The 18,178-nt window shown below is 42.0% G+C and overlaps 1 protein-coding gene across 2 annotated transcripts; it reads left to right on the top strand.

The window, feature by feature from the left end:
• Window positions 1–2,356: 2,356 nt before the first annotated feature.
• pcf11 (PCF11 cleavage and polyadenylation factor subunit) lies at window positions 2,357–17,813 on the top strand. 2 transcript variants are annotated; one of them, XM_041952154.1, is made up of 18 exons: window positions 2,357–2,707; window positions 5,099–5,224; window positions 5,597–5,779; window positions 6,880–7,149; window positions 8,128–9,125; window positions 9,581–9,755; window positions 10,128–10,530; window positions 11,213–11,356; window positions 11,458–11,523; window positions 11,894–13,233; window positions 13,598–13,658; window positions 14,033–14,158; window positions 14,321–14,447; window positions 14,582–14,765; window positions 15,684–15,839; window positions 16,128–16,220; window positions 16,922–16,957; window positions 17,042–17,813. In XM_041952154.1, the coding sequence occupies exons 1-18, from the start codon at window positions 2,465–2,467 to the stop codon at window positions 17,279–17,281; spliced, it is 4,971 nt and encodes a 1,656-aa protein (XP_041808088.1). In that variant the 5' UTR covers window positions 2,357–2,464; the 3' UTR covers window positions 17,282–17,813. The 2 variants fall into 2 exon arrangements, with proteins under 2 accessions (XP_041808088.1, XP_041808089.1); XM_041952155.1 differs by lacking the exon at window positions 11,458–11,523.
• The last annotated feature ends 365 nt before the right edge of the window (window positions 17,814–18,178 follow it).

Raw genomic sequence — 18,178 nt, 5'->3', positions numbered from 1 at the left:
TGTCAAGTGGTGCAATTGTTATGGTACTGTATAACTGGATTGTCGTTATTGATGCATTAATTTGTTCATCACTGTGATCTTACAGCTATTAAATGTGGAGATCATTTTCATGACTTAATACACTGTGAATTTCCCCCCTTACCGCATTTTACCTTTAATAATACACTGGTTTATTTGTCGATATATTTTGCTTTACTGATCTGAATCTGTAACTCATGTTCGATAATTGTAGTGGAGTAAGAATTTCAACATTTGCCATTAAATTGAAATGTAAAGTTGCAGAAAATGTAAATACTCAAGTAAAGTACAAATAGGCCTACCTCAAAATTGTACTTAGTCCAAGTACAGTAGTTGAGAAAATGTACTTTGATACCTTCCACCACTGGATAAATGATTTTGAGTCAGAACTGTGGTGAATTATGACCTGAAGATTTGGTCTCACCTCTGTGCATTGTGTAACCATATAGAGATATGAGACAACATTACACTACAGATTAATACAAACAACATTGTGATGATAATGTGAAATACTCTCATGTATGAACACATGTTATAAGATGATATAATATATAATAGCATAACAGTCTCAGAGGACATTTTTTCCCCTCTTGAATCTTGAACAGTCTCAGAGGACATTTTTTCTGCATGGAGAACTTTTACTTCAAATACTTTAAGTACAATTTTCTTATTATACTTGCATTCTTTTACTGAAGTAGCAGTTTTAAATCACGAAATTTTCTTGTAATAGAGTATTTTCACAATGTGTTATTGGTATTTTTACTTCAATTAAAAATCTGAGTACTTCCTCCATCACTGCATGTCAGATTGGCTGACAGTGATGCAACATTTCTCGTCCCAGTCTGGTGTTTGATTACTGTGTCTAATAATATCCAAGCAGTTACTCTGGACCCTTACATGGCAGCTGTGACACTGACAGGGCTATCTCTGAATAAGGGACGATTCAACCTTTATGAGTGATTCATTGCTGACAAAATAAATGCCACATATACAAATTCATTCAGAGTTGTTCGGATGGAAAATACCTCTCTGTTTCTTTGTCAAAATCACAGTGTAAAAGAACTTTACACTTTACAGCACTTTACATTTCAAATATATTTTGAGTCTGACAAAAAAAAAGAACCATATTGCCCGACACGCAAAGTGCAGTCCATTAATCAGGCATGTCTGTTTTCATCATGTTTACTGCTTGTTGCCGTAAACACGATGAATTAGGTGGCAGACAAATGTCAGAATGAAAATGCATAAACATGCATGCAGTATATCTGTCCCGTTCTCTAAAAAGTACTCACAGCTTTATTATTGGCTACTTTTAAATGTTTTTTGTTAAGAAACCTATGATAGTTCAAATCCAAACTTAAGTAATAAAGAGGGAATATTTAATGAGAGCAGTTGAAGGTCCTTTCGGAAAAAGAAAATAAATGCAGTCACTAGTAGACAAACATCCCTTGAAAAAGCTTCAAAATACATCTATCATCCTGTCACTCACACACACAACCCTTAATAGAAATTCTGATTTCCTGAATTCTATGAATTAAATTCTTCAATATTATGTACAATTTGGAGCTTAGCTTGATGTTTTTAAACTCTTCATTGTAAATGTCTGGGCAGAGGCAACATGTTCAGAATGAAATTACGCAAAACTCTGTCTTCTACATTACTTACAAATATGCTTATGAGTTCTTATGGCACTGGTGGTCTTTAGGTTTTGCTTATTTGTATCCATGTAAGCCCCAAAAGTCATGTTTCTCTCACCTGAATTACTGTGCTTTGTGAAAATCCTCTCCAGGTTGGTATTGAGATTTTACTATGGACATAGTTTTAAAGTAACTGATTCCATGACCATTTAATCAGAATATAAAAAATTAAAAGACAATGCCATGGCAAAATTTAGTAATCTTATTACTTTAGTTCATATTGTCCTTTTCAAGACACTGGAGGCCATAGGTATTGCATATTTGCATACACATATGTTCATGTTGATGCACACTGGTCATATGTAGGCCTAGTGTTGGAATATTGAAACTAATTGAAACTGAATCTTGAAAACCTACAATTAAACTCCAAAGCTAATGTTTGGAGTGAGACGCCATGCTATGGCCTCGTGTTGTTGTGTTCGCGAACATGTTTTGGCCATGTCTTTCGTTATGTAATAATAAGATCACATTTACCCAATCTGATTGGCTAATTTGTGTGGCTGTTATTTCATCGAACCAATGAAAATCAAAAAGTTGGCACACACGACCTAAAACAAGCCAATGGAACTTCACTAACGTCACGTCCGATATTACATTTTTCGTGTGACGTAGCAGGTCTTCAGTTACAGTCGCCATCTTCTTGTCGTTGAAGTCGGACGGAGAAAGAAGATAGGCGGTGGCTGAATTATATCACAAACCCGGCGTTATTTTTTACTTAACCAGGGCCGAACAGTTAGTTACATGAGTACATGGACTGCCTGCTAATCAATGGTTATGGTATTGATAAGGCTGATGTAGGTTTCACCCGGTCGCTTAGCTCAAAGATGGACGACAAAGCGGCAAGGGAAGATGCCTGCCGAGAGTATCAGTCCTCGCTGGAAGACCTGACATACAACAGCAAGCCACACATCAACATGCTGACCATTCTGGCCGAGGAAAACCTCAACTTCGCCAAGGATATCGTCGCAATTATTGAAGCGCAAATAACTAAGGTTTTTATAAATATAGAATACTTTCAATTTCAGATGTTTTATGTCGATGTATGTAGTAGGCCCAGTCGACGACGTGCCGTTGGCTATGTTAGCTACTAGCTAAACATGGCGGATAGGGTTGTGTTACACGACATGTCACTTAGCTACGTTACATTCCGTTGTTGTTCTGGTTAGCAACACTGTCGAGTAGCACTGCACTCTTATCACTCAGTTTTTGTGCATTAAACTGAAACCTCGTTTATCCTTTAATATACTCAGTTTGTTACGAAAGAATAAATGCTCTTTGAACAGTTACTATGTCGAAACTCGTTGTCGAAATTAGCTCTAAGTTGGTGTGCACTCGGGCCCAACGGAAGTGAAAATCCACCGTAAAATAGTTAATGGTTAAGTGACGATTGTACTATGTTGGATATTACCGTGAAGCGAATGTTAACCATTACCGAGAGGTTAATATCCACTGACCTGATTTATTGAAAAGTGTTGTTAAATACATTGGTTTTAAACTTTTGAGACTGAACTTAGATCGTTGGCAAGGGCACAGTGGTGCCCGCTATTGTTTTATGTCGACTTCCATTCATAATAGTAATTCTAAAAAACAATAACATGATAATAAATTTGAATCCATAGCGTAATAAGTAACTCAAGACGCACAATGATAAAAACGGACAGATAGTGTACTTACGATTTCAGCAATATTGAAGTACTTAAAAGAAGACCCCGGTTCAATAAAGAGAGAAAATGATACCTAAAATCTTGCATGATTAAACCGCGAATAGCTATTATTTATGTACCAATTTGTCTGAGACTCCAATCAGTCGAATCAGCTCAAATATGTGTTTCTGAAGTACAATGCAGCCTTTCAGAACAAGAGATGCAATATAGAAGCAAATCTAACACCACAGAGGTTCAAGATGGGTTTATCACAACGAACAGTCGCACAGAAGAGCTTTACAATAACTAGTGGACTCTAATTGATTTTAAATAGACAGTTGACCTATGGACTTGAATGTGTTAATAGTGCTGGTGATCTACTGCACTATGTAGTAACATATACATTGAGCTCAGGAATTTGGTAGAATTAGCTGCTTCAGTTACGGTGGATTTTGACTCGACATGTTCAGCCCTGGCTATTCTGACCATTTGTCACTATAGTCCTGCAGTCATATTTTTTGATTAAGGTCAGACCACATCAATGTTTTTAAGTGGTTTTCAGTCCGATCTCTTGTAAATAAATATAGCCGTCTAGCTGTTAAACACAGGAGACATGGCCTCTTTAAAGTCCCCTCCACTTCCTATAGAAATGCATTTCAGTCAGCAGATTGCCTCAGTTACCTCTGTGGTCAGTGTTTACACTTCGACGCCTATCGAAACAAAGCTTTGGTCACTTGAAGCCCAGTCAGATCGGAAAATACGTTTTTCTGCATTAATTCACTAGTGAATTTTGAATTACTGAATTGTCATTGAATGGTTAAAATGTTATAATAAAAAATGTGAAATGTGCTTTTTGTCATTTTTTATTTCCCAGTGTAATTTATTGGTATGACTCTGGTTTACATTTACACAGTTGAGTGTGACTCCGCTTGTTTGGACTGGTTGTACAAACAGTATTTGCTCAACTGAGGTTGCACAATTCAGTAACTCTGCTTAAGTGTGCAGAGTTTTTAAATGCAGTTTACAGGTTCTTTAACTAAATGCCCACAGATCACTTGGTTTATTTTCTAATGGGTTATTTATGTTTTTAACAACTGAAGGAAGAAAAACATTTTGAGGGGTGAAACTTTGAAAGGGTGTGAGTAAATAAAACTTGTTGAGTGTGGAGCTAAAAAGTAAAACTTGATGTTTCATCTGGGTAAAGTACAAAGAGTGGTTTAAAGAAAAAAAACCCTCTTTGGAGGTAAAAAGGTTCCAGAGGACTGGACTCCGCTTTTTTTGTTTTTAAACCCTTCATGGATATGTTTTTATTTTTTTTCTCCTGGGGGAAGGCTCCTTATCTTCCTGAGATTTACCTCTGCAGACACTGAACCAACTGGCTGAAGATTTTTCGACATAGTTTCTTGTTTTTGGACCGATCACAGTTGGCGTCAAAACTTGAGTGTGATTGCGAAGGAGTTTATTGGAGTATTTTTTTTCTGCATTTTCATTTTGATTCCGGACTGAAGAAAAATCTGGACTGCCTTTTCTCCCTTTTCATTCAGTGACGTTGAGTCTTTTTGTTTTTTCCTCACTTGGCACAGACTGTTTTTTGGCCTTTAAAAATTTCACACAGCGGGTGGCAAGGGGTGGGCAGTCAGCCCTGTTAATCTTGTCAAATTGTAATTTGAGCATTTGTTCTGAAATGTTGCTTTTAACCCCTGTTGTTTTCTAAACTTGTTGAGTTCTCTATTGCTCCAGGCCCCATCTGCCGAGAAGCTTCCAGTTTTGTACTTAGTGGATTCCATAGTGAAGAATGTTGGAGGAGAATACCTTGCAGTGTTTGCTAAAAACCTAATCACTTCATTTATATGTGTCTTTGAAAAGGTACAGTTCTCTTTGCTGCTGTTTAGCATTGTTAAAAATTTAAAGCACTTAAAATCTTTAGCGGCCCACTTCACTTCCCTCCTGTTTGTTGTGTTGCTTGCTTTATATGTGTGATCTCCTGCACTCTGCTCCTGTATATTTAACGCCATTACATAGCACTGCTAATAAAAGTTTACTATAAAATATTTAGTTTGATTTACCTGTCCAGAAAGTGTTAAAACAATTTTGAAATATGTTTTCACCCTAGTTGTACTTGACCTAGTGCTAACACTTGAAAAAGTGCTGAGTTAGCCTTTGCTGTGATGCTGTTTTAAGTGTGTTATAGTTTTTTTTGTTGGTAGCTGTGGACCAAGTCATGTCCTCTGTTTGTAGGTGGATGAAAACACTAGAAAGAGTCTGTTCAAGTTACGATCAACGTGGGACGATGTGTTTCCTCTGAAGAAACTGTATGCGCTGGACGTCCGGGTCAACTCTGTGGACCCGGCCTGGCCCATCAAGCCGCTGCCACCCACCGTCAATGCCAGCATTCATGTCAACCCCAAGTTTTTAAAACAGGTGTGTATGTGCTGCAAACACTACATCAGACTGGGTCTGCACTTTTGCTTTCTTGTCCTACCTGTAGGTCTTCATAGTCTTGTTATTTACATTGAGAGTGTTCAAGCAGCTTTTGCTGTATTTTTTTTCATCTTCGATATAATTCATTCTGGACTGCACTGTGAAATTTTGTTAAGATGAAAACAAAAATCTGCCACTGCAATGAGATTGGCTCTTTGAATAATTTTGAGGAAAATGCTGAAATATGTGCAACAAAATGTCAATGTTACTAAGAAGGTACACACTGCTTTGGCCCTCCAGACTTGGACTTTATTGTACCAGTGAGAAACTCTTTTTCAAAGCATTGTGCATCAGGGAAAGTCAACATTACACATAATACACATCACACAACAATGACCGACTGAAGTACAACAAACCACCACAGAACAACAGGCAAACCCATATGAAAACAAGGGATCCATTAGCAAGTCACCTTGTTAGGGTCACTGTGGTTGTGGCGGGTACCAGGTTTTAACCAAAGTGAGCCCTTCTGCACCTCAGAGGGCAGTGTAATGAAGTGGTGACTGAGTGGTGTCAAGTTCTGTGCTATTTATTTGCAGTCTGTGTGATGGCCTTAAAATTGACCTCAGAGAGGTTTGTTGTGGCAGCTATTTTGATCATCATTTACTTGTTTGAGACCCATGTTTTGGGCCATCTCCAGTAGTTTGGTCTGCACCAGGGTTTAATTGACAGTTTCACACCAACCCAAAGGAACCGGGCAAATGCACCACAGTCTGTTTTGACTTTATTTGGTCTGTTAGTCTATTTGGACTCCCTTCCGTCTCTCGTGAGTTTGTAGGAACAAAAAGACTATTGATTAAATTCTAAAAGATTCTAAAGATTATTACAGCTGTATTTTTTTCCAGTTGAATCGTAATTTACCAGTAACCAATAACTCCAGCCATTAAATGAATGTAGAATGTAAAATGTGCAGTATGTTCCTGAAATATACTCTGAGTAGAGAGTCTGTAAAAGCAAAACTTTCTCTGAAGGTCTCTTTGTTTTGTTCTGACTTAAAAACTTTTGTCCTCTGAAACTCTACAACCTTGTCGGCTCTCCAGTCTGAGGAGGCATCCTCTCCGCAGCCTGTCCCTGCCCCCACGCCACCCCCGCCGCCACCACCACCAGCAGCAGCAGCAGCCGCAGCAGCGCCCGCTCCCACTCCCTCTCCCTCTCCCACTCCCACTCCCCAGCCGGCCCCTGCTGTCAGCCAGTACAGCCTGACTCAGGAGCAGCTGATTCGGCAACAGCTGCTGGCCAAACAGAAACAGCTTCTGGAGCTTCAGCAGAAGAAGATCGAGCTGGAACTGGAGCAGACTAAAGCTCAGCTGGTAGGTCAAAATAGGGTTGGGTGTAGTTAAGATGTAGGTAATCTGATTGTACATCTGCTTTTTGATTCTTGTCGTTGTCCATTTATGTCAATTCTAGCATGCTGAAAACAAAGAGCATGTGTTTGCCAGTTTTTAAATGATTTTCAGCATAAGCTGATTCTGGGACATTATACCTGTGAGCATAATCATCATATTGTTGTATCTACCACATCCTGGAGTCATGACATTTTAGTGCAGCAATCACACTTTCCTGTATCACCACTAGTACAAAGCTTAGCCATTATTTGGTACTCACTTACGTCTACCACATTGTAAATACTGAGTTGTACTGAACTAGTTCTCAGAGGAAACCTTGAGTTCTCTGAGTTAAATGGGTAACTCCCAACTGCTGAAACCTCATCGATGTTTGCTGAGGTTTGAAATGCAGTTTGTTCAGAACAAAGACAGGATTTTGTGCTCTTGTCACTTGCATTTAAATTGCTTCAAGATGGAATGATGCAGCCAATTTGGAGGGGAGGAACAGAAAATCAGTGTACATATGAGAGTACATGTTTTGTTTTCAGACAGACTAGAAAAACATGTGAACCTGTCCTTTAGTATTTCATAAGTATCTATAACTTCTTGTGGCATCAGTGGCAGTGCTTTGCATTTAGGGGGGTGGGGCACCTCTTCCAGAATATGCTGTGGTTGACCCCTGTGGTTTGCTGTGTCACTATTTTTGCGAAGTGTAAATGTAGATGGAGGCTTGAAAAGTTGTTTTCAGGAATCAACAATGAGTTAACTTAAGCATCAAGACAAACCTGCAAGTAAATCGATAGTGACAAACAGGGACCATCTATTTTTCTTGTTGAATTCTTAATTTACCAGCCTCCTAACTGCATTGTCTGTAGGCATTTTTGTTCATCCACATGATTTAGATGTGAAATTCTTTCCCATCACAGAAACAGAACTACTAACGATTGTTAAATGTGTCTACAGGCTGGTGCATTTGTGTTACCAACATCGACTCCGGTCTCGACTTCAGCATCACCAAGCACGGTGCCAAAGCCCGTCAGCCAAACTGCTCCTGTTGTCCGACCCTGGATCCCTCCCCAGACTCAGACAGACACCAAGCCATCCACCAGAGACCCCCGTCTGAACCGCACTGGCCCCCCAGCTGCCTCCCAGTCCAAAGAGCAGGCTGCTGGGAAGAAGGCAGACACAACCACAACAGGAAGTCCTGCTGTGACACCTGAGAAACCCACCCGTCCAGACAAGGCCAGGAGCCTGAAGAAAGAAGTAACAGAGGAAAAGCCCAAGTCCAAGTCTCCATCTCCAATGGCCAGAAGTGTTCAGAGTAAAAAACAGGTGGAGTCTGAAATTCAGAAGTCAGCCGACGGAACCAAGAAAGATCCTAGGTTGAGGAAACGCACACAGGACAAGACCGGAGAGGCCAAAGACGATGAGCTGAAGGAGAAGAAAAGATGCACAGACAAGAAGGAGAGGGAGGAGGCTGCACGAAGCGAGCCTCAGCGGTTCACCAAAGGGAAGCTGGTAAATGGCTCAGTGACCAAACATGATCACGTGGAGTCCACAGAAAAGGTTGAGTTCAAGACTGGAGGCAACGCTCGAACACATGCCAGGAAACGCACGCGATCGCGGTCCAGGTCGCGTTCCCCCGCTGCCTCGCCAAAGAGGAAGGACAGGCGGTCGCCCAAGACAAGAGCTAGGAGCAGCTCCTTGTCTCCATCACCCTCTCACAAACTGGGCAAACCCAGAAGGATTCGCGGAGACGAACCAGAACACAGCAAGCCCAGCCGAGAGGACCGGCTTGCGCCCAAAAAGAACCAGTCAGAGAGCAGGCGGTCTAAGAGACCACAGGAAGACCGGCACTCTGAATCCAGAGACTCTCATTCCCCACGAAGCCACGATGGAGGTGGCAAGGAGACCAAGGATGCTACTCACCGCTGGAGGAGTGGCTGGGAGGAGAACAAACAGTGAGTCCATCATGTCAACTGACATTTATCTGTCTATGTGGAACTCCACTGATCATAGAATATTTCACCCCGTCTTCCTGTTGTGTTCAAAAACATTAGTAATGTTGACCCCCTTTAACTAGCGCTTGGTGTCAAACCTCAAATTGGTACATGTTGAAATGTGTCTCAAAAGACTGAAATCTGCCCAAATGTCCAGTCAGTTGCAAATGAACCTAGTCAAATTTTCCTAATTTAAGAAGTATTCCAAAATGCAACAGAAATGCAGGCAGAGGGCAGGGTCTCTGCAAGTACAGACTCCATCACACACTTCAAGTGGGTCATAACTGATGATAAAGTAGGATTATGTGTCTATACATTGTTTTTTAGGACAACCCTGTATAGTATACCTTTTAAGGATATCAGTGTTTCTTGATGAAGCAGTTCAAGTAAAAACAGAATTTGTGTTTCTTCTTCAGTCTGAAGCTACAGGAGGACTCTCATGTGAAGACTGGACCTCCGAGACACAAACAGTACAGCACCCCGACTCGCCCCACCACCCCCCGAACCCCAAAACATCGCCTCAGTGTGGATGCCAACCTGCAGATACCTGAAGTCCTCAACTCTGCCTCCAAGAAGGACCTGCTCAGGAGGGTATGTCACAAACTCGGTTCACACAGAATAAGAAGCTCAAGAAATGTAGAAAGATAGTGAAAAAAAATGTTATTTGAAATGTATTGAATCTATGCATATGCAAACATTTTTCATTTCACACTGCAGTTCTTCCTACTTCACTGAAAAGTCCATTCGTAGTGTTTGTGTCTTCAGGGTTTTAAGTTTCATATTCGCCCATACCAATAGTAAAGATGATCACAAATCCTGCTCATACCTAAATGTATTAAACAGAGATTTAAGTTGAGTTCAGAGAAACAGTTTGGCTCATGGCTCCGAAAAAGTTGTTATTGTAAAACTTTTTTCCTCTTAATATTTGTCTAAAAGTCGTTGCCTTGCCGTCTCTCTCTGCAGGCCAGTAAACGTCTTGAGAGTGGGGAGATTTCCCAGGAGGACTTCCTGAACATGGCCCACCAGATAAAACATTTCTTCCAGTATCAGGAGGAGAAACAGCAGCACTCTGAGAGCTGGGACGAGTCCGGCAAATTTTCCAAGAAACAGCCGCTGCTCACCACACCCCCCTCCACCCAGCCCCGCCCTCGTGATGGCATGGATGCAGCGGAGCTGTCCTACTACGAGCACAAATCCAAGCTAAGGAAGACTCAGGTCACCCATCGAGCCACCGGAGAGGAGTGGGAGGGTGAGGATAGTCCAGAAGAGTGCGACGGAGCCGTACCGGGTGAGAAGACTGGCAATAGCCGGAGCATTGGTCACCCGCCTTCTCATAAATACAGCCGGGCGCCACGGGACAGGCAAGGTGAGCCGAGGGGGTCTGGGAAGAGAGCAACAAGTATCATTTAGAGCTGCAATGATTTATCAGTCAGTAAGTTGAGTGACAGAAGAAATCATTGTCAGCTATTTGCTGATTCCAGCCACTGAAATGGGAGGTTCATGCCATAAGTGATAAACTAAATACTTTGAGTTGAGGAATGCTGGGTGAATGAAACAAGCTAACTGAATAAATCATCTCTGCAATGTAATGAAATTCAAATGGACTTTTTCACAATTTTCTGGCATTCTATAGGCAAATTGGTGAAATGATAGAAAAAAATAACCGGCAGGTTAATTGATGTTCAAAATAGTCATTAATTGCAGCCCTTGTGTCAACTAAACAAAAATACTTTTTTGATTAGGAGTGGGCATCTTTGGGAATCTCTGGATTTGATTCAGAATTGATTCTCAGTTTGTGTTGGTTGGCTGGCTTGAGTATATATAAATTAGTTGGCATACTACGTACTCACAATATACTTCATCGTTGTGTTCAAAACTAATCAGTAACTTTTTAAATCCAACATTCACTGAAGCTAAACTTTTGAAGATTATATTCTCTGTTGTGTTGCTGTCAGTTTGCTGCACTGACTGCCATGACTTGTCAAAGAGCCCACTGTGTTAATTTTTGTGGCGTGTTAATGATGTCATGTGGTTAATGATTTTTACAGGTGAAAGGCGGCGTAAAGAGCGTGAGGAGCCCCGGCCTCCACTTGGCCCCATGATTGAGGAGTATAACCACGGCAAAGAGTTCCCCACTCTGAAATCTCTACCAGGCCTTCGGTTTAGGAGGAGAGCTGACCCCGGAGAGTCGAGTAAGTCTGCAGCCCTCTTCGTATCTATGATGATGTGTTTATCTCTTTAAGCTGATCTGTGAAGCCAAATATTATCTGTTATCTGTCATCTTTATCCACAGAGAGGTCAGAGGTCAGGTTCTGGAGCTGCGGGGTGTCAGGGTCTCGATCAGTGATACTTCAGCAGGGTTAGAGAATCTTCTAAAGAGATCACAGTTTACACATTTAATTAGAGGTTAAGCTCACATGCTCATCCTGAATTATTCATTAAACAGTAGAGTCAGATCCAGTTCCATCACAGTAGATCTCAGGAGATCATGGGCGTTGTAGTGGTAATTAGTTAGAGAGAAGAGTTTAGGAAGGTGAAATCCTGTTTGGTCCTGATTTAAGTTTCCTCTCTGTAGTTTATATCTTACGTAACCTTAAGTGACATGAAGTTCACACTGTTATTTTTAGTCAAACACCTAAAATGAGTGACAGGATGTTACAGGTATATTGACAGTAACAGTCGCAGGATGTCTGAAAATGTCTTCATGAGTTTCTATCTGTTGTTTCCAGGTGAAAGAGAGTGGAATTCTCCACTGACAGAGCGTCAACGTTACGATGAGCGTGAGGAGCAGAAGAGTGGCTACGATGCTCCACGGAGGTATGGCCCACCTGCCGACTCCAGACACCCCGATCCGCGAAGGCCAGAGGGACCCCCACCAACTGGCACCGTAGTTCACAGGAACTGTCCGAGCCCAGCTGGTCTGGACCCACTGGCCCCCAGGTTCGAGCGTGAGCGCCTCTCGCCTCTACACCAGAAAGAGTCAGCAGAGGTGAGCCCAATCCCGCGCTTCGAGAGCCCCAACAGTGAGCACTCTGACGACGGGCCTCTCAATCTGGATGCCCCTCCTCCTCACCCTCATCCTCCCCCTCCCCCCAAATCCATCCTTAAGGCACCAGCACGCGGTGGACCACTGTCCTCTGTCCGACAGCACAGCAACTCCCCTGGACACACGCCACCTCATGAGGGAGGACACCACACCTCCCGGTATGACGGGCCCGGACACATGGGCCCCTCCAGACCACACCCTCCAGGGTGGTATGAAGGTGGTGGCTCTGGACGCTACGATGACTCTGCCCAGTTTGACGGACCTCACCACCAGGGTCCTGGCAGGTTTGACGGCGGTGGGCCACCTCATCACAACATGCCAGAGAGGTTTGATGTACCTGGGCGATGTGATGGCCGCCACATGTCTCATGGTCCAATGAGAGGTGGTGATGGCATTGGGCAGTTTGATGGTCCACCTCACCCTCAGGGCCCTGGGAGGTTTGATGGTCCTGTCAGTCAGCAACCTCCAGTGAGGTTTGAGGTACAAGGGCCCGGACCGGGCCACTTTGAAGGGCCTATGCAGCGCTTTAATAACATGGCTCCTGGTCCTAGATCTGGACCAATGGGCTTCCAGCAGCAGCGGCCCATGCGCTTCGAAGGGCCTCCAAACCAGATGGGTGGAATGAGGTTTGAGGGTCCTGGTCCAATGCGCTTCGATGGGCCCATCCAGCCAGGACCCAGGTTTGACATACCCAATGTGCCCCATCAGGGAGTACCCCCGCTCTATGAGTCCGCCCCTGGACAGCAGGGCCCCTTGAGATTTGCTCCGCAACACAACCTGCAGCCCCCCATGAGGCCAATGGCCCCACCCATCTACGAAAATCCCATCGCCCCCCAGCAGAACTTCAACATGGCCCCTCAGCGTTTCCCAGAGCCCATTAACCCTCAGTTCCCTGCAGGGCCGATGGCGTTCTCAACACAGCCAAACATGCAGCAGGCAGGAAACTTCAACATGCCCTTCAACCAACCAACCCCTGCCCCCTTCTACAACTCTGCTGCCCCTGCTGTTGGCTTGCAGCAGCCGGTGAGTGACCTACCTGCCAATCAAGCAGATTTTAACCAAATATACCGCAAATCTGAAAAAGTAAATGCAAAACATATTTGTTTCAGTCCACCACTGCTATGTAAAAGTTAATCACCTTGATAAACAGCTCAACATGAACACACCTGTCAATCACTGACATTTTTACACTATTTAATCATCTGTATAAATCAGCCCAAACAGAATTTTTGAGGGGAATACAAGTTTCAATATTTGTGTCACAAAAGTCGTTAAAAAGGTCTTTTACTGGTGACAGACTGAAGTATGATAATGAAAAATAAGCATAAAAGATTTTTAATTCTATACATTGTGTATGAACCTGTTTTAAATGGTTTCTTGTTTTTAGGTAAACATGATGGTCAACCAGCCCTTCCTGCCTCAGAATCCAGTGCCTTTCAGACAGCAGAGTAAGATTTCTATTGATTCATTTATGGATGTTTAGACTTGATGGAGAATTATGTAAATTTTAACACTACTGCAATCACAATGCAACGTAACTGATTCTGAAAGTAAAATGTCCATTACAATTGCACATGAGTGCACCCTTTGGCAGACTTTTGAACTGAAAACAGTGAATAGATTAAACACACAAACACAAAAATTGATCTCAATTGCAGCAAATCCTATTTATCTGTCTACTGTATAGATTTTGCCCCTTTACTGAAACGTAGATGCTATCGGTAACATCTAGCTCTGTTTGCCCTCGTTTTTTTTGACGTGTCAAGCTCAAAAATTAAGTTAAATCACTGGTTTTTGACTGGTTGTTTTTGTGTTCCTGCAGCTCCGCAAGTTGTTCCTGCTGAAAACCACTTTGGTCAGGTTGATGTCAACGACCTGCTTTCCAAACTGATCACGACTGGCATCATCAAACCCTCACAGCCCGACACCTCTGTGACCACCGGGACTGGTCAGTCAACCATCTGAATATTTCTGTTGAATCTCTCACAGCTTGTTGTCTTGTGCTGAAATGTGCTGCTGCTTTCTTGATTAGGACCTTTGATCTAATAACCAGGTTTGATAAAACTGCTGTCATTATATTTATTTTGTTTGGTTATCTTTATTTTTCCAGACACCTCTACCATGGCTCCAGCAGCTCCACCTGTGGAGGAGGAAGAAGAGGAGGAGCAGGAGCCAGAGGTGGAGGAGGAAGATGATATCCCAGATCTCACCAGCTTCAATATTGAAGACATGAAACAGTGAGTTCAGGACACACAGCCTCAGAGAGGACAGACTTTAACCTGTGTTGATTTTAGTACTGAAATATTGTAGTTAAACGGTATCTGCTGTTTGATTGGTCATTCTGTCCCCTGTGTTATTTCCCCCCCCCAAGGCGTTATGAGAGTGTGGTGACCAAGTTGTACTCAGGGAACCAGTGCTGTCTGTGCAGCATGAGGTTCACCACCGCTCAGACCGACATGTACGCTGACCACCTGGATTGGCACTTCAGACAGAACCACGCCGGGAAGGTCGCCAGCAAGAAGGTCACACACCGCCGTTGGTACTACAGCCTCAGGGTGAGAACACACTAACACACACACTTCCTGCTGAACTGACTTTAAAACAACTGAAGGTTTCACAGGGGATCTGCAGGTATTCAAAAGTCTTTCAAGGCATTGAAATTACTTTTCCGTTAATGAACAAAAATGTTAAATCTCTTGGTTGCTGTAGGCTGTTTTGCTCTAACATGTTGTGTGTATGACTGCAGGCTGTCACAAGTTCAATACCTTTGTTGTGTCAGTTGATGTGTATGCACAGGAGGAATTTTAGTCAGAACCATCAGACTGGCATAATTTCACAATGGACAAAATTTTTGCAAAAACTCATCAAAGTTCATCCATCCATTTTCTGCTGCTTCTGCGAAGACCAGGCCATATTAGTTAAACAAATTATGTCTCTATATGTTGTTGCTATTTACTGCTATAGAGTTCTATAATAATAAATAATTCCAGGCCACAAGTGTTGAATGTAGATTAAATGGTTCCTGACAATACATACAGACTTCTCAAAAGTACTGAGGTTTGACACCAGCCCAAACTAGATGCTTGCTTATTTAAGGATCCCAAACAGCTGAGCAGAAGGCAAATAGCTTTATTTGCAAGTTCATATTGCACCTTTCAAGAGCAGAACATCACAAAAGATATCAGGCAGCCGACATAAATACAGACTTAGGAAGAATTACACTCCATAAAACAGGCAAACAAACCCTGATCTCAGACCTCAGGGACCTGCTGGTCATTTAGAGCTGCAGTAGATCTGTAATGCAGGCAACTGTCTGACCCTGCAGAGCTCAATAAATGATGGCAGGAACAGCTAATGGTCCTGCAGTCCAGTCCAGGGTGGATTTTGAACTCTGGTGTGCTCTTAGAGAAGCCCAATGGGATATTTAAACTCACCCATATATATAATTATATATGTATGTTTGTGTGTGTCAGGACTGGATAGAGTTTGAGGAGATTGCAGATCTGGAGGAGCGAGCAAAGAGTCAGTTCTTTGAAAAGGAGAATGAGGAAGAGGTTCAGAAGAACCAGGCAGCAGCGAAGGAGAAAGAGTTCCAGAGTGTGAAGGCCACCAAGGACCAAGTGGGAGAGGTGAGACTCATAAAGTGACTGTCTCGCATCAGGGCTGCATTCATCAGCCAGTCAGGCAACCCTATTGATATGTATGACAAGTAAAACATCTCTGATGTTTTTTGTTTTTCTTTTTTGATCTGTTTTGTATTTCACTCAGTCCACATTTCATCCTTTCACAGTTTCCTTTGAGTTATTGAAGTTGATATGAGGATTTCCAGTAATAATCCTATCCCAGAAACATGCAGTGGGAGAGATGACAAATAAATTAACTATAATGGCATCGTGTGTTGTTTTTTCCTCCTGCAGTCGTGTGAAATCTGTCAGGAGCCATTTGAGACGTACTGGGTGGAGGAAGAGGAGGACTGGTTCCTGAAGAACGCCATCAGGGTCGACGACAAGGTACAAAAAAACACCACCAGACTCTGTTTAAAAAAAAGTCTGAAAATACCTCAGAGCCACTGATAAGAGTTCCTTCCAGCTGACACTGAACAGCTCACTTCTTCCTTCTTAATCTGCATTTAGAGCATTTGTCTGTTTCGCATCGAATTTAGAGCTGAAGCATTTAGTTGATTAAACTTTACTCACTGGGATGTTCTTACATTAGAAATTGGCAATAGGGTTCTAAACTCAGTTTGATGTCTGTCAGCACACACAGAACGTGAGCAGGGTGACTTCAGACTGAAATAATTAGTTTCAAGTAGTTATTCTAATTAAATGTGGTTCAAACGTTCATGTTCCACTCAGGATGAATTGTAATAACTTTGAAGGTCCTCTGACTTTTCATCATCGCCATAAGTCCACATTTTAATTTGTCCAAATACCTGCCAAACTACCAACATTCCCCTCAACCTCAGCTGTACTTTGTGTGCTAATTAGTTCATGTTAGCATGCTAACATGCTAAACTAAGATGTTGTCACAGTCTGTAGGCGCCTTTAAATCTAAAATATTGATGAGTCTATTTTTTACTGATTTTAAAATTATAATTATTTTAAAAAATCATTTGATTGTTTTGTGATGCTTCATTCTACCAAGATAATTATCATTATGAATAAATGTCTTTATGGTGTTAACTGATCTGTGTTTGTTTTTCTGTCCACAGAACTTCCATCCCTCCTGCTTTGAAGATTATAAAAATGTAAGGAGCTGAAGAATAAATTGTATAAATGTTAATAATTAACCATTCAACTTTCAAACAATTGACCTGCTGCTGTCTCCTCAGACATCGTCGTACATCGACGTCACGCCATCGCCAAACAAGGTGCTCACCGATCATCCGCTGAGCGCCTTCATAAAGAAAGAAGAGGAGGAAGAGGAGGAGAACACTTCCTGTGCTGTTGCAGTCAAACAGGAAGTAGAGTCTGAGGCTGTTGAGGTTCCTGATGTGAAAAAAGAGGAGGAGGAAGAGGAGAAGAAGGAGGTTTTAACAGACGAAGTGCAATCAGATCAAAGTAAACTGTAATGCTGCTGCTGCCTCAACATAACTTTTTCTTTGTTTTTTGGAAGAAAAGGTGTTTTTAGTGTGCGGAGGCCGAGTCCTCGGCTACATAAACTTCAATACATTTTTGTATTTGGATTCTGAGTGACCATTTCAGGTCTTCTGTTTCTCTGTGAATCAAAACTGAACTGAAATTGTTTATTTAAAAAAGAAAATGTTTTGTTTCCTTTTGGGTAAAAGATGTAAATAATTTAATTTATAAATTAAAGTATTTTTTGGTATCTCTGGTGTAACAGTGATTGAATCTAACAGCTGCCGTTTGCTGCTTGTTACAGTCTGTAAATAATTGAATTAATTGGTTTATGAATGATGGGTAGTTGCAGGTGTTGACTTGTTTCTGGCTGCATTAAAGGTAAGCATCATCTGATTGGACGACTGAGGACTCCACCTGCTCTTCAGGAAGTGTTTCTGCGGAGGATCAAAGTCGTCTTTTCCTTTTTTTTTTTCTTTTTTCTTTGGTCTCGAGTTAATCTTCAATAAAAGAGTATGAAACTTGTTTTGTGTGAATAGTGATTGATCTTTGACTCTGCTCTCAGCTTTATTGTCATTTAGGTTTCAAAAGTAAAAATAAAGGTTAAGTGGACTTAAAGTTTTTGTCGTGCTGTTTTTATTTCATGTGCACGAGTGATTTCTTTTACCTTAAAAGACTGGAGAACTTAGGGCTGTTCAAACCTCTTACAACTTCTGGTTCTCTTCATGGTTGTTATTTTTCTGCTGGTTTGCATCATCAGTGGCAGGGTCCGCCTTTCTCGCACAAGAGATTCAAAGGAAGCTAACATGTGCTGGGTTAACGTCTGAAGACAAGCTGCAGGTTATTCGTGCTCATGTTCTTTGGCCTGGCCTTGGTCTTCATTATAACGA

The sequence above is a fragment of the Chelmon rostratus genome, chromosome 14, assembly GCF_017976325.1.
Source record: "Chelmon rostratus isolate fCheRos1 chromosome 14, fCheRos1.pri, whole genome shotgun sequence".
Taxonomy (NCBI): Eukaryota; Metazoa; Chordata; class Actinopteri; order Chaetodontiformes; family Chaetodontidae; genus Chelmon; species Chelmon rostratus.
Note: the sequence above shows the minus strand (reverse complement) of the source record. Positions and strands in the feature narration are given on the sequence as shown.